Here is a 23,087-nt window from a genome sequence, read left to right as displayed (position 1 = left end):
AAGGCATTGTGGCGTTTAAGGTGTTAATGATCATTGTTCCAGCCATCCCTGTTTGATTCACTTCCCCAAAACAGCAAGCTGGTTTGTTTTCTGGAACAGTACAATCATAAATTCTATGACATGTCTGATTAATGAAAGAGCTATTTAAAACCATCCTGTTATTTATCCAATTGGTCCAGTCTGCCAGGCGCAGGTAAGGGATGCCGACTAAACAAGTAGGAAAAGGGTCCCCAGGAGTGGCCATGGAGAGACAGACGGATGACTGGTTCGTTTGGTTTGCCCAGTTGATCCACATGTTCTCTTGTGGTTCTATGGTATGTAATGCTTGACCTATAGTCATAGCCATCATCCACCAACTTATAATTGAGGCTATTCTGAGGTTCCCTCAATCGGTGATTTCCAAGGTTTTACTCATAGCGCTGGAATCCAACGAGGGCCTTCTCCTGTAATCAAACACATATAGCCACGACCAGTCATACAAACCTCAACTGGCCCCTTCCATTCTCCCATTTTGAGATCTTTGCATTGAACAAAAATCTTTTCCTTTTTTGTTAACCCTGATTTTAAGGCACTACCACGAATTCCCACGGGAGGTTCTTCCCTTTCTCCGGCCAGGCATAAATAATTTAACACATATAATGCTTTTGCCAAGCGTTCGCTAGGTCCTACACTGCTCTCCCCCATTTTTTGTTTAAGTAACAGGTTTTTAAGGGGTTGGTGAGCCCGCTCAACAATTGCTTGTCCAGCAGGTGAATTGGGGAGTCCGGTGAGATGTTTCACTCCCCAAAGTGAGCAAAAGCGGTGAAACCTAGAAGAAGTATAGGCTGGAGCATTGTCTGTTTTAAGTGATAGGGGTACACCTAAGACGGCAAAAAAGGCATGAAGGTGTTTCACGACATGGTGAGAAGTTTCTCCAGTTTGAGCGGTAGCCCGAATTGCCATGGAAAAGGTGTTGTCCGAGACATGAAGGTATTTTTGGAATCCAAATTCTGGAACATGAGTGACATCCGTTTGCCAAAGTTGTAGTGGTAAAATGCCTCGAGGATTTACTCCAATACAAAGGCCAAAGCCTGTTTGTTGACATGCAGGACAAGAGTTTACAATTCCTTCGGCATCAGTTCGAGTGAGAGAAAATTGGCGTGCCAAGACTTTAGCACTCTGGTAAAAAAAGTCATGCGAAAGACGAGCTTGTTCAAAATTATTTACCAGAGGTCCTGTCCAAGCAGGAGTTACAAGTTGATCTGCATGGTTGTTACCGATAGACAAGCCCGCTATGCCTTGATGACTGCGGATATGAGTAATAAAATATGGTTGTTGCCGCGAATTTAGGCTTTGTAAAAGGTGGATTAATAAAGTATACAATTTAGTGTTAGACACTTCCTTTATCATTGATCGTTCAATACGTTTAACAACACCTACGGCATATAGAGGGTCTGAAACTATATTAAGTGGAGTTTGACACCAGTTTTGCAGGGCCCATAGCACCACAGTCAGCTCAAGGGTTTGTAACGAATCATCCCTCGATCCTTCTAGAATTTTTTCATGCCAAACATTAGACTGTTGCCAAGTTATGGCAGCCTTTTTTGATTTTTTCCCTGCATCCGTAAAGACTGTAGGTCCTTTAACAGGAGTTTCAGAGTTATAAGGTCTAGATTCAATCTGCTGATTGTGAAAGATAGTGACTAACTTGTGTGCCAGATATTTGTTGGAAATTATGCCAGGAAATCCTGCTAGAGCTGTTTGCAGTTCTAATGAGACCTGCATCAACCATTCCAAGTGTTCTTGTACAACTGGTATAAAAATTGTGCTTGGTTCATTTCCAGAAAGCTCTACAATTCTGTTACGGCCTTTAATAATTAATTGAGAGAATAATTCCACTCTGGTTGTAATAGTTTTCCTGGGTCGAATGGACAAAAATACCCATTCCAAAATTTTTAATGGATTTTGATGATCTGTTATCCATTGTATGATTAATGCAAAAGGATGCCTTTGCTGTTGTCCTGAATTGGTAATCATAAGCATGAGTGGGTGGTGTGAAATTACTCGACTAGCATGATTATCTGTGATCTTTTGAATTATTTTACAGAGGCCGATTTCTTGTTCTTTTCCTAAGTGACGCGTGTTATCTGCCTGGGTGGATGTTCCTAAGAGCTGGATCAAAGGGGTTAAATCATCATTAGTGATTCCACAGATGGTTCTCACCCATTCAATATCCCCAACTAGTTTCTGTACGTCATTAAGGTTGTGAATTTTCATTGTTAAAGTCAATTTTTGTGGTTTGACAGTGCTACCTGTAATAATCCAACCCAGGTAGCGCCATGGGGAGTCTGTTTGAATTTTTTCTGGGGCAATTTGTAGTCCTCTAGATTCCAGTATGTTGCTTAGTTCTGTCAGAATTTTTTTCTTATCCATCTGATGTCCAGCTATTAGGATATCGCACATAGAGTGATAAATTAACAAGTTCTCATAAGGTTTTCTCAATGGTTCTAGTGCCCAGGCGACAAATATCTGACACATTGTCAGTGAATATTTCATGCCTTGTGGTAAGACCACCCAGTGGTATCTTTTTGCCGGCTCTGCTTTGTTTACAGAGGGAACTGTGAAGGCAAAACTTTCTGCATCTGTTGGATGCAAGGGAATCGTGAAAAAGCAATCCTTCAAATCAATTATTAATAGGTCCCATTGCTCTGGCAACATTACAGGGGAGGTTAACCCAGGTTGAAGGGTTCTCATATCATTCATAGCTTCATTGATAGCTCGCAAATCATGCAATAGTCGCCCTTTTCCACTTTTCTTAGGAATGGTGAAAATGGGCATATTCCATGGACTGGTAGAGGGTACTATATGGCCTGCATCCAATTGTTCCTGAACTAATTCTTGAATTGGCTGCAGCCGATCTTGTTTTAGCGGCCACTGATTGATCCAAATTAGTTTATCACTTTTCCACAAAATTTTTAACACTGGCTGCCCTGAATCAATGGCCGCTCCTAAAAAGGTTGTGTAATAATTTTGGCACTCATTTGACTAAGTACATCTCTGCCAATAAGGGCAACTGGTACGTGTTAACACGTATGGGCGGGTGACGTCCGCAACGATGCCACCAGCATTGCCCTTGCTCCTTGCTTTTCCACCTTAAATTCCCAGTCACAGAGTATCAGCCCCAGAGTCCCAGCCCCACAGTCTCAGCCCCAGAGTCTCAGCCCCTGTCTCTGCTCAGAGTATGAACCCTGGAGTATAAGCCACAGAGCCTGAGCCACAGAGTCTCAGCTACAGTGTCAGCCCCAATGTCAGAATCCCATAGTCTTGGTCACACTCTCAGCTCCAAAGTCCGAGCCACAGACTTTCAGCCACAGTCTCAGCCACAGAGTTTCAGCCACAGCCTCAGCCATAGTATTAGCCACACAGACTGAGTCTCAGAGTCTCAGCCCGTGTGTCAGACACAGAATCTCAGCCCCAGAGTATAAATTACAGTCTCAGTCACAGAGTCTAAGCCACAGAGTCTAAGCCACAGAGTCTGAGTCTCAAAGTCTCAGCCCCAGGATCTCAGACATACAGTCTCAGCCCCAGTCTCAACCGTAGTCACAGCCCCACACTCTTAGCCCCACAGTCTCAGCCCAACAGTCTCAGTCACAGTCTCAGACTATCAGCTCCAGTGTCTGAGGCCCAGTCTCAGCCACAGAGTCTCAGCCACAGAGTCGCAGCCCCAGAATCTCAGCCATAGAGTCTCAGCTATAGAGTCTGTGTCTGAGACCCTCAGCCAGAGTAGCAACTCCAAAATTTGAGCATCAGTCTGAGCCCCAGAGTCTCAGTCCCAGAGTCTCAGCCCCAGAGTCTCAGCCCCAGAGTCCCAGCCCCACAGTCTATGTCTGAGTCTCATCCAGAGAATCAGGTCCAAAACCTGAGCACCATAGTCTCAGCCCCATTCTCAGCCCCAAAGTCTCAGCCTCACGGTCTGCGTCTGAGAGTCTCATCCAGAGAATAAGATCCAAAACCTGAGCACCAGAGTCTCAGCCCCAGTCTCAGTCCCAGAGTCTCAGCCACAGAGTCTCAGGTCCACAATCTCCGCCACAGTCTGTGTCTGAGTGTCTCACCCAGAGTATCAGCTCCAAACTCTGAGCACCAGTCTCAGCCCCAGAGTCTTAGCCCCACAGTATTAGCCCCAGTCTCAGCCCCACAGTCTCAGTTACAGAGTCTGTCCCTGAGAGTATCAGCTCCAAAGTCTGAGGCCCAGGGTCTCCGCCACTGTCAGAGCCACAGAACCTCAGTCCCACAACCTCAGCCCCACAGTCTCAGTCACAGAGTCTGAGCCTGAGAGTACCTTGTGGTTTAAACTCCATCAGCCATAGAGTCCCACTCGCTCACTCCCCCCCTCCCTTTCTTCCCTCCCACGCTCCCGGAAGGATGGGGAGGAGAATCAAAAGAATGTAACTCCCACGGTGTTGTGGTTTAAACTGATCCACACAGCTCACTCACTCCCCCATTTTTTTTCTCCCTCTTTCTTTCTAAACCCAGCCCCCACCCCCCACCAGCCCCCCTGGAGGGATGGGGAGGAGAATTGAGAGAATGTAACTCCCACGGGTTGAGGTAAGAACAGCCCAGTAACTAAGGTATAACATAAATTACTACTGCTGCCACTAATGATAATATTGATAAGAGAAAATAATAAGAGAAGAGAATACAATACCACCGCCGAACGAGTTCGACCCCCCCGAAGAGAGCCCGTGCCCTTCCGGGTAACTCCCAGTTACCTCCCTGGGCATGTCGTGCTGTGGTACGAAATACCTCTTTGACTAGCTTGGGTCAGGTGTCCTATCTCTGCTTCCTCTCAGCCTTCCCTCGTCCCTGGCAGAGCATGAGACTCACAAAGACCTTAGCCAGAATAAACATTACTTAGCAACAATTAAAAACAGCCAGTGTTATCAGCTCTGTTCCCAGGCTGGATCAAAACACAGAGCTTGCACCAGCTACTAAGGAGAAAAATGGTTACTGGTGAACCCAGGACACACAGGCTGAGATAAGAACAGTCCAGTAACTAAGGTATAACACAAACCACTACTGCTACCACCAATAATAATAATGCTAAGGGAAATAACAACGGAAGAGAAAACAATACCACCTGCTGATACCCCGCCTTACCGAGCAGTGAACTATCCCTTCTGGTTAACTGCAGTTTACATCCTGGGCATGACGTGCTGGGTTATGGAATACCTCTTTGGCTAGTTTGGGTCAGGTGTCCTGTCCCTGTTTCCTCTCAGCTTCCACTCCTACCTGGCAGAGCATGAGACTCACAAAGTCCTTGGTCAGACTAAGCATTTGAGCAGTAACTAAGAACACTGGTGTTACCAGCGCTGTTGATACGTGGATAGACTCTACAACTCATTAAAGTTGCAAAGTAAGTATGCTTTATTCAGTGCTGAGGCACATGGGGGATCATTCCTCCAAAGGCATGCCCGCCGCAACCTCATTTCTCCCCTTATTTATTCTCTAAAATTACACATATTCATTATGTTACACAACACGCCTATACATATTCATGTCCTATCCCTGCTTCGTATTATAATGAGCTAAAATGTCCTTTACGCCTGCGCAGTAACTCCTGGTGGTCGTGGGCAAGGGTCTCAAGATGAAGTAAATAAGTCTTCCTCGGCTTAAACTTTTTACCTCTAATAGTTGTGCATGTTCCCTGGTGACTTGGTCATTGTCCAAACCACAAAGCTGGTTTTAGCCGGTTTCAGGGCCCAGAAAGCAGGAGCCAGCTTACTGTTCCTTACTCTTATCTGTAGCCTTGTCTCCCATCCTGTTCTAGCATAACATAATGAGCATGAAAAAGGCTTGTTGAGTATGAGCAAGCAATAATATTGTTAAGCAAGCGGCTTAACCCTAACCCCCCCTGTACATTGGTTAATTCTTCGCATCAGTCTCCCCTTTTCTTTAAAATTAGTAAATTCTTTTACTTATCATACAAGTTCTTCTTTTGACCAACTCCTGCGAAAGGTATCTTCAGTGCTTTACCATACGTTTGATAGAGGTCAAAATCATTATGCGCTGTAACATCCTCCAATTCCAAACAAATAATCCAATAGACAACACAAAGCTAATACTAATACTAGAAGAACAACAATGGGGTGATATAATGTATTTAGAATGCCAGTTGCAGTGGGTGACCATCCAAAAAGAACGTCCCACCAGTAGTGACTTGCATCTTGTCTTATCCTTAGCAAGATTATGCTTACTTCTTCCGTGTCATGATGAACGGTAATCAAAGTTTTATTTTCATTTTCCTGGACTCCTTTTAAAATGTTAATTAGGTTTTGATGTTTTATCAGTTGCCTTAATGTAAGGTCCATCCCGATGGGTATAGGTGATAATTTGTGGTACATTTTATAATTAGAATTTATCAACTGGTGGGATACAACTTGTGCTAAATACGTGAAGTCACATCTAATAATCATAGAATCATAGAATCATAGAATAGTTAGGGTTGGAAAGGACCTCAAGATCATCGAGTTCCAACCCCACTGCCATTGGCAGGGACACCTCACACTAAACCATCCCACACAAGGCTTCATCCGACCTGGCCTTGAACACCGCCAGGGATGGAGCACTCCCAACCTCCCTGGGCAACCCATTCCAGTGTCTCACCACCCTCACAGGAAAGAATTTCCTCCTTATATCCAATCTAAACTTCCCCTGTTTAAGTTTGAACCCGTTACCCCTTGTCCTGTCACTACAGTCCCTGACAAAGTCTTGTCTCTGGGCACAGCAGGGCTTGTTTGACCTTTCAGGTACCTGGGTTGTAGCACTTGGTCACTTCCTATGTTTCTTTTTTCAGAGATTTGCCAGAGCTCTTGCTGAGGCGGTTATTTCCCTTAATGTGCCATTGGAAGTCATTAGCATGAGAGACTATGATCCAGACGATTGTTTATTAGGGGAGGTAGGTATGTTGTAAATGGGAATAATAAATCCAAGCTTTTCCGGGTGTTGTGAAGGCTGTTGTCTTGTATTTCTCTACAGTTCTCCTGGAAATCCCCAAAGCTTTGTGTTGAAATTTGCTTTCCTTCCATGGAAGCAAGTGCAGTCCATCAGTCCTTGGCAACAAATAGCTAAATGCTGAACGTGCTGAGGAAAGGCTCGTGTAAGACATATGATGCTGAGTGTGGCTTTGTAGAAGCCAGTTCTGTAACTCAGCTGTGAGTAATGGACAGTATCTGCACAAGGGCCCCTGTACTGTCTATGACAGTGTCCACCTGGGAAGGGTTCAAAACTGGAGTAAGTAGGTGGTGATCCTTCTGCAACTTTTAGACTTAAAAATTTCTTGTGAGCAGTATTTCTGCTGGGGAATCCTTGATGGGTTTTTCTTCTGTCAATATTGATAGTTGCTTTTTTAATCTATGGGAGACGTTATTGCTGCCAAGAGTCTGTTCTGGAAGGTGTTGATTTGGGGTGGGGAAGGCAGGTGTCCCATTCTGTTTTACCACTCCATTAAACAAGGGAAAGAGAGCTTGTTCTCTTTTGATTGATTTAAAATGGCTTTACAGGGAGGATGGCCATCCATCACTGTTGGGATTATCACCTGCAGCATCCCACACCAAAAACTATTCAGCCAGTCAGCAAAAATCTCATCTTTTGACTTCTTTCAGGTGCCTGCATGTTCCAACTCTCTTCCTGAAGTGTTCATTAAAATGGAGTTATCTTTTCTCTTGTGTTCTGTTTCATTTCTTAGACAACCAGCAGGAACATCTGTGTGTTCTTGGTGGCTACATACACAGATGGGCAGCCAACCGAGAGTGCAACAGAGAAGAGGCTGCGAATGAGTTTCGCTTTGGGAAAGCCTATCTGAAGGGCCTGAGATATGCTGTGTTTGGCTTGGGAAACTCTGGAATGATCAACATACACAACACAGTATCTCCTGTGCACCTTTCTTTGATTTCTGCTCCTCTGGAAGGCTGAGCTATCTTAAATGCTACATACCTGCCTGTTACTGGTAGTTTGCGTGAGAATTGGCCCAGAAAGCCAATGGCATCCTGGGCTGCATCCAAAAGAGCGTGGCCAGCAGGTTGAGGGAGGCGGGTCTCTTCCTCTACTCTGTTTTGGTGAGACCACCCACTCTGTTGCATCAAGTTTTGGGGCAACAACACGTGGGATGTGGAGCTGTTGGATCGAGCCACAGAGATGCTGCCTGGGCTGGAGCAGCTCTGCTCTGGAGCCAGGCTGGGAGAGCTGGTCTGCTTCAGCCTGGAGAAGAGAAGGCTCGGCAGAGACGTTAGACCAGCTCCCAGTACCTTATGGGTCTGATGAGAAACGTGGAGAGGGGCTTTGGATAAGGGCTGTAGCGATAGGACAAGGGGGAATGGCTTTAACCTGACAAACAGGAGACTGAGAATGGCCGTTAAGGAAAAAATTCTTCCCTGTGAGTGTGGTGAGACACTGGCACAGGTTGCCCATAGAAGTGGGCATACGGCAATATCTGAGCTTTGTAATGAGTTTTGGTCAGAAAAATCATAGAATCATAGAATAGTTAGGGTTGGAATGACTTGTCACCTGGTTGTTATGTTTAAGTGGTGCCACAGGAAATGTGTTAGGCATGTGGCCATTTTGACCAAGCATAGCATAAATGAGCTTGTTTCCAGAGCTCAGCTATTATGGGTTTGATAGCAGAGGTGTTTTCAAATCATAGAATGCTTTGGGTTGGAAGGGACCTTAAAGCTCTTCCAGTTCCAACACCCTGCCTCGGGCAGGCACAACTTCTTCTAGAGCAGTTTGCTCCAAGCCCCTGTGTCCAGCCTGGCCTTGAGCACTGCCAGGGATGGGGCAGCCACAGCTTTTCTGGGCACCCTGTGCCAGCGCCTCAGCACCCTCACAGGGAAGCATTTTTTTATAATGTCTAATTCAGGTGTGGTGGTGTTCAGACTGTGTGTGCTCTGAGCCAGCAGGCGAGGGAGAGCGCAGAAGTGCCTGTCCTGCAGTCCTCTGCAGCCCTCTTTCCAGGCTTGGTCCTTGCATTCTTAGTTGCCATCTTTGTTTAACTTGGGCTTCATTTAATTTCCCTTTAACTTCAATCTTATCCCAGGTTGGAAGAAATATTGACAGGTGGCTGTGGATGCTGAGCACCAGCCGGATCATGACTCGTGGTGACAGGGACTGTAAGGTGGCCCAGAGCAAGCATGGCACCATTGAGGCCGACTTTGAAGCCTGGAAAGCCAAGTTCCTCAGTCAGTTTCAGGCCCTCTGCGGAGGAGAAAAGAAGCCCTGCATTGGGAAGTGCAAGAAAGGGAAGTGCGAATCTCCAGGGAAGCAGAGAAAGGAGAGTTCAGATCATGAACATGGGGCATCGGAATATGAGAATATTAAGGTAAAGCCCAAATCTGTGGGACCTTATTTTTTGTTTAGTGCCCCTTGTAGCACTGTTTGACTTCTCTCTTCTGCAGCCCAGAGGGGTGCCGTTGGGAGCTTGATACTTCTTTTTTCTGGAGCAGAGGGGGAAGAGGAAAGCGATCCCATGGCAGATAGCAAGTAGAATGAGCCACCCAAAAAGGACCAAAGAATTAGCGATGGCTGATGGACCTAGGCTAGATGGCATGTGTATGATGAGGGAGCCTTCCTCTTGAGGAGGGGGAGGTATGCGTTGTGATACATGCTCCAGAGAGCCAGTCTGTGTTCTCTTCAGAGCCTTTGCTTTGTCTCATGGCCAAGTTCACTTCATGTTTAATTCTCAGGTCTCTTCTGTTTGAGTGGTTTTGAGGGTGCTGCAGGAACAAGAGGAATAAACACGCTGTTCCGCAAGTGCTCTTCTGCTGTACCTTGCCTGTGTACAGAAAGGGAGATGATGTTTCTGCTCTGTGAAGGGTTTGACTTGGAAAGCAGATCTCTTACTCCCTGCTCATCAGACACCAAGGGGCACTTGGAAGAATTGAAGGGCTTTAGGCTTCCAGATGATCACAGTACACAGCGGGAGTCTGACTTCTCTGGTTGCCTGTCGTGAAATCAACATGTCGTGTCGTGGGCGCATGAGGGAGAGGAAGTCATCTAGAGGCAAGAAAGCTGGGCTGAGATTCGGGCAGTCTGTGCTACTGGACTTTTAAATGCACACCGAAGAAAGCTCCAGGTTTAAATGCATCTGGTACACATTATACAGGTTATTGGTAGGCTGCTCCTTGTTTTTCAGTATCTTTGCTGAGTGTGAGAACTGATTTCACTGGTTAGCATAGATAAAGATCTAATGTTTAACATTCAGATACGTTTCTCACTTGGGTTTTTCTCCGATCTCTTACACAGGCAGAGGAGTTGTTTGAAAGCAGTAGTGAGGAGGAGGCTGATGCTGAGGAAGCTGGAGGGGCAAATTGTGTCCTTGATGTTGAAGATCTTGGCAATATCACGAGGCACATGAAGGAAGCAAAGGTACCACTGTTACAGTGAGTGTGGAACTATCAGGTCTTTGTCAGTGATCAGCTGAATAGATTAAAATACACTTGCTGGATTTGAATTGGTTGGATCTAGTTAAAGGGAGAGTAAAATAGGAGCTATTGGAGAACCTGTCCCCAGGCAAGACTATACTTGTATGTGTGTTGGATATACTTCCTTGCTAACTGGGACTTGTTCACTGAGCAAATACTGCAGTGGTAACCTTTTGTTGTGAGTCGGAGAGAAAATGACTTCCACTGTTCAGACCTGAATATCCATCTCTGTTGCTGTGATTCACAGTCCAGTGTCTAAACAGCAATCTTGTTACTGGATCTGCCCGTGGGAGCTTGATGTGACCTGTGCTGAGCCTGGCAAAGACAACCATAATCCTTTGTTATGCCAGGGTGTTGCTGTCTCCCTTCCTGTGTGGGTCTGTTCATGTTTCATTTTCTGTGTGCAGTCTGCCAACAGAATACATCAGACAACTTTATCTGTTTAGCACAGAGAAAGGAGTGAGAATACACATAGGTACGAGGCTAAACCTTCCTGTGTTCCCCACACTTTTTGGTGGCTGAGCAGCGGGCACTTGGGAGGGGAAGGGTGTGCCCAGGAGGGACCTGGGATGACTATGTTGCCAGCTGCTGACTATTTCCCCCTTAGCAATCTTTCTGTGGTGGGGTCTTTCTCTGTGCATCCTTGAGCTGCTCTCCACCCCTTCCTCAACAAACCTACCTCTGTCTGTAACTGCACCTTCCCTCTCTTGCATGGCTCTAGACTGTGGACTTCTCACAACTTTTTCCTGAAACTCCAGGCCTTGGATCACAGGAGGCTGCGTGCTCTGGAAGAGAGTACGAGATCTCTGTTCCTGACCTTAGAGAGGGGAAAGGAGGTAAAATCCTGCCCACTGCTTGTAATAAGCTCTGTGAGGAGAGTAGCTCCAGTGACGTGGGGCAAGGCAGGCTGCTGTGTGAGAGCTCCTGCCCCTGAGCTTGTATGGATCTGGTGCACTACAGCTTGAACGAGAGGATGAACCGATTGGAGGGAGAAGGGCTCAATTTCTCCCTGTGTGGCTGTGCTGTGGTCCTTTCTCTTCTCCTGCCTGTGTGTACTCGCCACCAGCGGTCAGTGAGAAGTGCTGCCACACAAAGACACTCATCTGCAGCGATGAGCTGTGGTTTCTGATCTGATGACAAGCGGTTGTTCTGCCGTGACGCTGCCCTCTTGCCTCTGCAAATGTGAAATCCTGAGAAGCTTTAAATGAAATAGTTCTCGTTCCTGGCCTTTCTATTCCTGTTCTGCATGGCTGATGAGTCTAGCTGTAATCTACATTGCTGGTTTCATGCTTCTGTAAGCAGAGCAGGTAGAGGTGAAAGGGCTTCCAGCGGTGACTTCATGTAAGTCCTCAGCTCTCTTGAGTGGGGTAATGGCAAGAGATAGGTCTGTACATATATCCTGAGGAGCCCGAGCTGCTGGCTGTCCTTCATTAGCTGGAGGAGTAATGACTGTGTCTGGGTGTTGAGTCTCCCAGGGAATGTGCCCGTTGACCCGCAGCAGGTTTATGCAAACACTCGAACTGTAGAACAGTCCCATAGGGGCAGTTATTTACCCTAATTAAAATAAATGCTGAAGACTTGGTATGAAAGAGCAGGATGATCTGCATTTACGAAAGTAATTTATCATGATCAGCCTCTCCTGCTCCCAGGCAAGGAGGTTTAGTTGTTTAAATCTCAGTTTAAGTCACATCCTCACTTTAGTGGCTCTGAGTTTGTGCAACAAGAAGTTTTCTTTTCCGTGTGAGATGCCTAGTCCCTTGAGCTGTTTTTCCTCTTGCAGAATGCTGAACTATTTAAAATGAGTCTGACGCTTGTTTTACACTGACATCACCTGTTGTCTTGCAGTAATTCCGCCCAGCACAGGCAATGCTTTGGGTTTTTGTAGCTGAACTACCCACACACAAGCTAACAAGTTTAAAGAGAACTGGTGCACTTCAGGGTTCTATCAGGTGCTTCTTCATACACAAAGTTACTTGGGTTTGAAATGTTCCTAAACAGTTTTGAGCACAGATTTTGTGGTAGGTGTTCTGCCTGTGCAATATGGTTAATTTGCAGCAGCTTAGGGTCCAGCTTTGATCTCTTCTGCAGGCAAGTAGTGCCTCTAGTGATAATCACTAGTGGATAAGGGAGATGTACAGTCACAGATGGTCAGAATTCTTTGTTGTTCTGCTTTTTATGGGCTGTCAGAGTGAAGCTCTGGAGTTTTATCTAATAAATGTTTCCTCACATCTCTGCAGGTGATCTTAATTTAATTTTGCATCCATCTCCTGTTGCCTGAACTGATGGAAGTCAAGGCTGAATTCTGTTCTACTGCTTTTTTCCTTATGCTTCACTGCACTTCACAGTTATCATCAAAGGGCTTGAGACAGATGCTGGGTTCTTGCAGTCATTTGGGTCAGGCAGATGACTTCAGTAGTTCAAGGTGAATGCCAGAATCTCTTTTCCTGTCAGTCATCGCTGTTCTACTTAGGAACTACTCTCAGGGAGCTACTCTGTCTCGGGAAAGAGGTGGAGTTTCAAAGAGCTTCTGAAGGTGTAGGTGCACAGTTGAAGGTGCTGGTGCCTTTTGCACACTGAGCGAGCACAAAAATTGGCAGGAGGTTGGGTGGAACAGGAAATCGTTCAAATATATAAAATGGTGGCTGATACAAAAGTAAATCCCACCCTCGGTTTACCAAATCACACATGTACTGTGTGGTGGGGACTGCTTCAGAGCTGCTAAAAGCCAGCCCTTTGTTTGCCGACTAATTCAACTTTTGGAACTTGCTGCAGGGGATATAGTTGCAGATGATGCTGGTCAGGGTCCTGAGCTGGACCCAGACTTTGATGTGAGTGCAGATAATGCCTGTGGTTTCATTAGGGGGAATAGCTGGGGGTGGAAGTTCACCAGTGGGTAATAGGACTGTGGCCTGAAATAGGTCTGGAGAGGTCTGGGGCTGCTTCTGTTGGATGCCTGGTGACCCAAGGCTGTGGTGCCAGGGAGAGATGGATGATGCAGGAGTAGGTGGGTGAAGGTCTGGGCTTTCTCTGCATTTACCCCCCTTCCAGCTGCTTATTTCTAGGCCTAGAACCTGTTCTCCAAATGGCTTTTATGCACCAGGAGAAGGCAGTGGTGGTTCTTAGTGAATTTAGTAACTAAGTGGACTTCTACAGTTGTGGCACGTTTTCCCTGTCCTCCAAAGTTACTCCCCTGAAATGTATTTATCAGATCAAATATGAAATCTAATTGGTGTGTCTTTGGCCTGCAGGACTGCTGTTAATCACAGGGATACCATTTCTTCAGGTGGATTATCTCCCACAGCTGGGAGACTGATGGACTGGAACGACAGATCAATCTAGACTTGTTCCCAGGGAATGAAATGGCTTTATTAACCTTTGTATTTCTAAACTGCAGGCATGAGTAATAGTGATGATAATACCCAAATTTTCTGTTGATGGGCTGGGAAGTAATCAAATGGGCATATTCTCTTTACACAGTTTTGAGATTAATGTTCTTGGTTTCCCAAACAAAAAGTTTAGTGATGCTGAGAGTCACATTTGCAATGTAAATAAAAAAGGGGGGGGTGTGTCTGTGAGTGAGAGAGAGCAAGAATGAGATGGGGTTTACAGGAAACAATATATGGTCAAGACGTTTGTTTCCTTTGTGCATTTGCCACGGGGGATGTTTCCTGATCCCCTTTGGCTCTCTTGCCTGAAAAGCCTTTGAATGGGAAACTCTTCACCAGCACTGGGAGTGTCCATCACCCCCTTTGTGAGCATGTGAGGGCTGTGGAAGATCAAACCTTGCTGACACTGGATGACGAAACTTCTGGTGAAGTTCTATTTGACATGAGGCAGTGAGTGTTAATATATAAGGTGCTTAAGGTATAAGGCTTACAGAAAAAGGGTTGTCTACTACTTTGAGTTGCAGGCAGAAACTTCTTGGAGTCTCCAAGAATTGTTAGCTGTATTTTAAGCTACCTGCATGAGGCTGGGGTACTTAACCGTCAGATTTAAAATCAACTTAACTGATGTAGAGGTTTAGAGCTCTCCAAAAACTTCCTGGAACTTTTAATGTGTGAAGGATTCCTATAGAAACACTGCTTTCATCTGCAACAGCTCATTTGGCTGGACTGGGCTTTGACCTCTGCTGCTGTGGCTCAGAATTCAGTGTGAGCCTACATTTTAAAACAAGCTTTGATAAATATCCTTTAACTGCTTGGCAATTAGTTCTAGCATTAAAATCTGGATTTGTCACAGGGACACTTCACCCTTTCCTTCAAATCTTTCTTCTCTAAATCTTGTCTATTGAAAAGGATTATAATTCATAAATAATATTACAAGAGCTCTTGAGACTTGCCTTATCTGGGTAGGACTTGGGAATCCCTGATATATAAGGGTGGAAAAAGGAAAAGTTACTTTAAAGGTAAGCTCAGGCTGGACCTTGTGTTTGGCTGCGCTCGTGTTCTGTCGGACAAGACCCACAGGCTGGGCCTGCAGCTGCAGCAGCTCTCCATGTTCTTGCTTGCAGTGGTTAGTGCAGTTTGTAGGTGGCTCTCAAGTGCCAACACATCCTCACCTTGTCCAGTGTCCCCCTGCTCTGTGTGAAGAGCAGCTTTGGATAGTGGGAGCTGCTTTTTCTTTCCAGTTACAAGGTGAGCCACAGTTTTGCTTCCTTTGCTGATACTTGCGTTGCGAAAGCAGGCACAGTTTAGAACCATAGAATCATAAAATAATTAGAATTTCTTCCTTATAATTAGAATTTCTTCCTTATATCCAATTTAAACTTCCCCTGTTTATGTTTTAACCCATTACCCCTTGTCCTGTCACTACAGTCCCTGACAAAGAGTCCCTCCCCAGCATCCCTGTAGGCCCCCTTCAGGTACTGGAAGGCTGCTATTAGGTCTCCGCACAGCCTTCTCTTCTCCAGGCTGAACAGCCCCAACTTCCTCAACCTGTCTTCATACGGGAGGTGCTCCAGTCCCCTGATCGTCCTCGTGGCCCTCCTCTGGACTTGTTCCAGCAGTTCCATGTCCTTTTTATGTTGAGGACACCAGAACTGCACACAATACTCCAGGTGAGGTCTCACAAGAGCAGAGTAGAGGGGCAAGATCACCTCCTTCGACCTGCTGGTCACGCTCCTTTTGATGCAGCCCAGGATACGGTTGGCTTTCTGGGCTGCGAGCGCACACTGCCGGCTCATGTTCATTTTCTCATTGACCAGCACCCCCAAGTCCTTCTCTGCAGGGCCGCTCTGAATCTCTTCTTTGCCCAGTCTGTAGCTGTGCCTGGGATTGCTCCGACCCAGGAATAAGACCTTGCACTTGTCGTGGTTGAACTTCATAAGGTTGGCATCAGCCCACCTCACAAGCGTGTCAAGGTCCCTCTGGATGGCATCCCTTCCCTCCAGCGTATCAACCGGACCACACAGCTTGGTGTCATCGGCAAACTTGCTGAGGGCACACTCAATCCCACTGTCCATGTCAGCAACGAAGATGTTAAACAAGACCGGCCCCAACACTGATCCCTGAGGGACACCACTCGTTACCGGTCTCTAGCCGGACATTGAGCCATTGACCACAACTCTGTGTGTGGCCCTCCAGCCAGTTCTTTATCCACCGAGTGGTCCATCCATCAAATTGATATCTCTCCAATTTAGAGAGAAGGATGTCGTGTGGGACAGTGTCAAACGCTTTGCACAAGTCCAGGTAGATGACGTCAACTGCTTTACCCTTATCCATCAATTCTGTAGCCCCATCATAGAAGGCCACCAAATTGGTCAGGCAGGATTTGCCCTTAGTGAAGCCATGCTGGCTGTCACCAAGCACCTTGTTGTTTTTCATGTGCCTTAGCATGCCTTCCAAGAGAATGTGCTCCAAGATTTTACCAGACACAGAGGTGAGACTGACTGGTCTGTAATTCCCCGGGTCTTCCATTTTCCCCTTCTTGAAAATGAGGGTTATATTTCCCTTTTCCAGTCGTCGGGAACTTCACCTGACTGCCATGATTTTTCAAATATGATGGCCAGTGGCTTAGCAACTTCATTCGCCAGCTCCTTCAGGACCCGTGGATGGATTTCATCAGGTCCCATGGACTTGTGCGCGTTCAGATTTTGAAGATGGTGTCGAACCAGATCCTGGCTAGGTTTAATTCTAACTGGGCCTTAGCCTTCCTAACCTGGTCCCTAGCTTCCCGGACAACATCCCTGTACTCTACCCAGGCCACCTGTCCTTGCTTCCATTTTTTGTAAGCCTCTTTTTACCTTTGAATTTTCCTCAGCAGCTCCTTATCCATCCAAGGAGGTCTCCTGGCCCTCCTGCTGCACTTCCTTCTAGTTGGGATGCAGCACTCCTGATCTTGTAGCAGGTGATCCTTGAATATTAACCAACAGTCTTGGGCCCCCCTGCCCTCCAGGGCTATATCCCATGGAACCTTACTAAGCAGGCTCCTGAAGAGGCCAAAGTCTGCTCCTTTGAAGTCCAGGGCAGTGAGCTTGCTACATGCTCTTCTCACTCTCCTGGGGATCGCTGCATCCAAGGCTGCCCTGGAGTACCACATTCTCAACAAGCTCTTCCCTGTTGGTGAGCACAAGGTCAAGCATGGCACCTCTCCTTGTCGGCTCCTCTATTACTTGCAAAAGGAAGTTGTCTTCCACACAATCGAGGAACCTCCTGGATTGCTTGTGCCGTGCAGTGCCATCGTTCCAACAGATGTCAGGGTGTTTGAAATCCCCCATGAGAAAAAGGGCCTGCGAGCGTGAGGCTTTTCCTATCTGTCTGTAGAGTGCTTCATCCACAGATTCTCCTTGATCAGGCGGCCTGTAACAGATTCCCACAGTAATGTCTCCCACAGCTGTTTTCTCTTTAACCCTGACCCACAAACTCTCTGTAAACTGCTCACCTGCCCTCAGACAGAGTTCCATACTCTCCAGCCTATCCTTAACATAAAGGGCAACTCCCCCTCCCCGCCTGCCAGCCTGTCCTTTCTAAAGAGCCTAATTCCCCTAAAGAGCAGTATTCCCCTGTCCTTGTTCATGTGTCAGAGGTGCTCTTCTGACATCCCTCTCTTGCTGTTGGGTTGCAGAGGCTTGGCATGAGATGGGGATTGCATTTTGGTAGGTGCCGTGGATATGCAGATGAGATGCAATCTTTCCAAGAAGCTTTCTCAACAGAAGAGAGTGGCACTAAGAGAACAGAAGTAGCATTCTCTCAGCTCTACAGGAGGTGGATGCTATAACACGGCATTGAACTGTTTCTGTGTTGCATGGAGTACTAACGTGTTCCAAACCATTTGGGTTTTTTCAATGTAATTGTGAAAAACATTTTCTTGTAATAATGCAGTGAAGCTTTTGCACAATGAAATGCTGTTCCTCTTTGCCACTGTCAGAGCCTTTGCCAGTGTCTGGTGGCAGCTTGCGGCTGGATCTGTGCTCCCTGTGTAGGGGTCAGTCCGACCCATCTCAGTTGGGCTGGTCCCAGTGACCCATCAGCAGTGCCCAAACAAGGATGGGTTGGTAGGTTTTAAAGGAAGAGGAGTGTTATGTATCATCTGCTGTGAACAAACATGCAGGAGAAGCCTAGGTGTGAAGCACAAGGCTTTGCTGGTAAAGCAGCTGGTGTGGTTGTGTGCATGGAACTGGGCTGTGTCCCCTGAATTACTCCAGACTTTCTGACCTGTGATTTTGGCAAGTGGGGCTTTGGTTCGCTGCTTAAATCACATTTACCTGAATTTTAGTTCTGGTTACTGTAGCACAGAAGAAGGGAGTAAAAGTGTGACTGTACGGCCCAATTTTCTACTCTAAAGGGGTGACTTTTGGCTGGAGACAGGCACATTGTTAGTTTTCTTTTGTTTCCTTTGGGACTCAATCTTTATTAATTTAAGAAAGTTTCCCAAATCAAACAATCGTTGGCAGAACTGTGCAGCAGATGGAGTTGTGGTTTAATGAGCTGCTGTAAAGTTTTCCCTCCAGCACAGCAGGGATGTTATAGCTCAGGGAAGCAACCTTCAAGCCCTCTGGAGCCCTGCGGATGTATTTTTAGAGTTGTGATCTGGGAATTATTTTATCTATGAGGATTCTGGCTGATGTTGAACTACACGAAAATGGGATGTTGGTAGGATCATTTAGCCACTTGTATTTCACAGATGTGCAGTACCCTCGCAGACTGAGGTGGCTGGATAGCAGCAGAAGTCTTCCCTTATTACGTGTCTGCATGCATTTGGGTTTTCAGATGCTGTTATATATGTCCAAATCCCTCCGCATTGAATTTTCAAAGGATAGAAAGTGCAAGATTCGCCCTGTGGAGGCTGAGCTGCAGGTCTGCTTGAAGAGCATCCTTCCTTTGGCTGGCAGCTAGTACCTGCTGCCTCAGCATAACGCGAGGGACCTTCTGTTACTCTGCCACGCGGGGAGATACGTGTGCATGGAGACTTCCTTCCATCTGATTATGGCATAGTCACAAAGGTTTCTGTACCAGGAATAAAAGTATCACTTCCGAGAGAGCTTCTCTGGGGCCTTCCCCATTTCAGGGCCGCTTCCTGAAAATACACGCCATGAGATTTGCTCTTGATCAGGACACTTCCTCTGGCAGTCCCGGGGGGGATTGCCAAGATCCCCATCTCTCAGCTGTCGTGCTTCAACCGTTGTCTGCTTTTTGCTTCAGGCTTTTGTGCTTAACTGGAGTGGGTATGGAGCGTGTGTTCTGTTGACTCTAGCAGTTACTTCTAACGAGGTTTTCTTGCTGTTGGGGTGTTTGCTTGTTCACAGATTACTCAGTCGAAGGTTCCAGTATTCATCTTTGTGCTCACTTGCAAATGCTCAAAGCTGTTCTCGCTGTGGCTGAGGGAGTACTCTTACTGTGGAGTAAGTACTCTTGCTTAGTGAAGCTATGCTGGCTTGTCATCAAGCACCCTGTTGTTTTTCATGTGCCTTAGTGTGCTTTCCAGGAGAATCTTCTCCAAGATTTTGCCAGCCACACAGGGGAGACTGACTGGTCTGTAATGCCCTGAGTCATTCATTTTCCCATTCTTGAAAATGGGGGTTATATTACCCTTTTTCCAGTTGTCTGGAACTTCACTTGACTGCCATGATTTTTCAAACAACTCCTTCCTTTATTTTGTTTTGGTCAGGAACAATGTATAAGAATGGAAAACCTGGATTTGAATATTCATGTTCAGCTCTTAATATTGGACTTTTTTCATCAAGGAGTACCCTCAAGGTACCCCTTACATTCAAAAGGTAAAACAGAGTTCCTCATGTCTTGAAGCTGGTCTAAAGAAACAATACCAGAGTTAGGGAAAGGGTCTTATCCCTTAATTAAGCATTCGGGACATACTGGTTTGTTTCTTCTGTGCATTGCTTGTTGTAGACCTCTTTGGTAGCTCAGATGTTATATGATAATTTTTCAAGATGAAATAATTTGTTCAGAAGGTCACAGGAAGTAGAAGGAGAAAGGGGGACTGTGAGTTTACTGGAAAGACAAACCTTGTCTTCCCTTGTGTGTGTTATATATGGGATCAAAGATTCCTGACTAATATTCACCTAACCTGGTTCTTAAAGAGGTTTTAAGATATATTTTCTGCTAATATATTTGGCAAATTATTCCAAAGTTTGGCTGTATTTACTGCTACATCTCACCTTAATTGTTAAACTAAGGGCTGTGGTAGATTTGCCTCAGCAGAAAAATCAAATAGATGAAGCTGTTAAAATGCTGAATTGTTTGTCTCTTCCTCTGTCTGTCAATGCAGGGATGCGTGATACCACAAGTAATCAACCTCTGTCTTACCACAGCATTCAGTCCACTATATTAAGGTAAATGGAAATTAGATGTCTGATTTTAATCTTCTGCCATGCACCTGTCAGACTTCTAAATACCATTTGCTGCAAAGCAAATAAGACTGTTTCTTCTTCTGTTGGTGTCCTCAACATAAAAAGGACATGGAACTGCTGGAACAAGTCCAGAGGAGGGCCACGAGGACGATCGGGGACTGGAGCACCTCCCGTATGAAGACAGGTTGAGGAAGTTGGGGCTGTTCAGCCTGGAGAAGAGAAGGCTGTGCGGAGACCTCATAGCAGCCTTCCAGTATCTGAAGGGGGCCTACAGGGATGCTGGGGAGGGTCTCTTCATCAGGGACTGTAGTGACAGGACAAGGGGTAATGGGTTCAAACTTAAACAGGGGAAGTTTAGACTGGATATAAGGAGGAAATTCTTTCCTGTGAGGGTGGTGAGACACTGGAATCTGTTGCCTGATTGGAAGGTTGTGAGTGCTCCATCCCTGGCAGTGTTCAAGTACAGGCTGGATGAAGCCTTGTGTGGGATGGTTTAGTGTGATGTGTCCCTGCCCATGGCAGGGGGGTTGGAACTAGATGGTCTCAAGGTCCTTTCCAACCCTAACTATTCTATTCTATTCTATTTGTGGAGTCCACTGAGAGGCAGACGCGACAGGTAGCTGACACTTTTTTTGTGTGTGTGTAAAAATGTGTCTTTGGGTTAGACAATTTTAGCATAGATGGTGGATTTTTCCTCACACGATTATCATGAGCCCCTTTAACACAACACCAGATTGTATGATTTGTCTTAGTGATACAACGCTTTTTGAATGAGTCATCTTAGTGCCAGATTTGAAGATATCTTGGTGCTTTTATTATGTCTGACTAGGACACAAGAGAGGCTGGAATATTTACCTAAGGCACAAAGGAGTGCAGTGAGCAAAGCTAGAAATAGAAAAACCTGAGAATAAGGGAAGCTGCAATGCTTGTTTAGCTGTCCTTCCTTAAAAAGTAAAACTACTGAGGAAGAAAGAAAATGATGACAATATATCAGAAACAGAGCTAAATTAGTAAAGGGAAATCAGAGTGGATGTCCATGCCATTTACCTGCTGCACAGCAGTAGGAGGCCATACCAAAGATCTGAGAGAATCTCTCACAATTAAGCATAGCATTTGTCACCTCATAAGTTTGATTTCTCTGAGTTGGCTTTTTCTCACTGTTAATCAGAATGTACTGTTCACTTGGCTATCTCTGTTTTCTAGATTGTTAAGGAAAAGTTTGTTTCAAGAACGTATGTGTTACTGAAAGGCATTCACCATGGATATCAGCCTAAGAAGTGTTGTTTAACTATAATTCACAGGAGGACTATGCAAGCAGAAGCAATGAGTGGGCAGTGTTTGGGGATTTATTAATTCAGAAAAATATAACCTCTTCTGGTAACTGCTATGATATCAGTCATAAATACATATGTTTTGCCTTTTCAGGTACTGCTGTAAATTAGGGATAGAACTAAACCAAGTGTATTTCACAAGTGCATATTGTTTTGTTTGCTGTGCAGCCAGATAGGATGTGGAAGACATTGCGGTCTATGTATGCCTGCAGAGACTAGAAATGGGAAATGGACTAGACCAGAACAGCTCACATCAGTTGCTGTGGGCATATTGTTATGGCTGCTGAGGAGGCCCTAGCTCAGGGTAAGTGGTTGAGCAGAAGGTGGAAATCTGCTGAACAAGACACCAGAAACTTCTGAACGTAACAAGTAGCTGCGTGGGAAGCCAGCAAAAGTTACAGTTGTGAGGGTTGGCTGAATCTCACAGGTGGTTAAGCAGGAGGTGTTTGAGAAAACATCATACTCCACAGATAATTGGAGGGGAGTATTGTGAACCTCTGGGGGAGTAGAATATTGTAAGGCAAACACCACCAGGTAACCATCAGTAATACCATATAATGGCAAAATTGCTTAGGTAACAGGATCAGAAATCACATATTTGGGAATGGGTGAAGCAAAACTAGGAGCAGGTGGGAAAAAAAGTTATGGTTTGAGTTGTTTACATGGGGGGAAATTGGGAGGAGAAAGGTTGATGCCAATGAAGCTTGCAGAATACCCCAATCCACCTTAAATGAGGCACTGAGGATGGAGTTATTGTGCCAAAATGTAGATATTTAGCGTCATTTTAAATGTTAGATGGAGGGGAAACCAGCAGCCTCTAAGGAAACTGCTTTTCCTTAGGGTTCAGGTCTGTGACAGATCACACCTTCTGCTCCCAGACACTTATCCCTGATGTGCTTGCATGCTTCAGATGTTACTAGACAATTCTGAAGCAGCCAATTCCCACTCTTAGTGCCTGGTAAACTCATTTGCGAATGACCTGTAATGGCTAATGATCACTGACTACATTGGGAGCTTAGGAAACCAGTTAACATGTATTATATACAAAAAGACCCTTAAAATATGATGTTTTAGTTTTGAACTGCAACCCAAAGGAAAACCAGATTGGTCCAAAACTGGAATTCAGTTTGTATAAATTCCTTCATTTCGTCTCAGGAACCAAAGCAATCTTCTCCTTTAGCACCTGTGAAAGAGCAGAAAAGTTAAAAAATTGGTATGACTTTTTTGGTTTGGAGCTTACTAATTCCTCTCTAGGCTTATTTTTGCTCACGTAATCTACTCAGAAGTCCTCATTAAGTGATGAAGGATGGAAGACCAGAAAGACTAAAAACAGCAAGCATCTACTACCAACATAAAAAACATCCCAGTGAAAAATCTGACTATGAAGAAGAAAATAGAATTACATTAGGCTGAAGATTTCTTTCCAACACAGGTTTTTATTGTGGTTTACTGAACAGATGAAGCTAAGAGAATTACAGCAGTCATCTGATTTTACTG

General features: G+C 45.5%; 1 protein-coding gene across 1 annotated transcript; it reads left to right on the top strand.

Moving 5' to 3' along the window:
* Positions 1-200: 200 nt before the first annotated feature.
* On the top strand, positions 201-13,522 carry LOC136020087 (S-adenosyl-L-methionine-dependent tRNA 4-demethylwyosine synthase TYW1-like). The gene is given in 9 exon segments (XM_065690814.1): positions 201-314; positions 6,833-6,934; positions 7,724-7,793; positions 7,796-7,902; positions 9,071-9,352; positions 10,276-10,398; positions 11,176-11,290; positions 13,227-13,282; positions 13,517-13,522. Coding segments are annotated over 9 exon segments (975 nt in total).
* Positions 13,523-23,087: the final 9,565 nt, after the last annotated feature.

Source organism: Lathamus discolor, chromosome 10 (genome assembly GCF_037157495.1).
Source record: "Lathamus discolor isolate bLatDis1 chromosome 10, bLatDis1.hap1, whole genome shotgun sequence".
NCBI classification, from domain to species: domain Eukaryota; kingdom Metazoa; phylum Chordata; class Aves; order Psittaciformes; family Psittacidae; genus Lathamus; species Lathamus discolor.
This window is presented reverse-complemented; position numbering and strand designations above follow the sequence as displayed.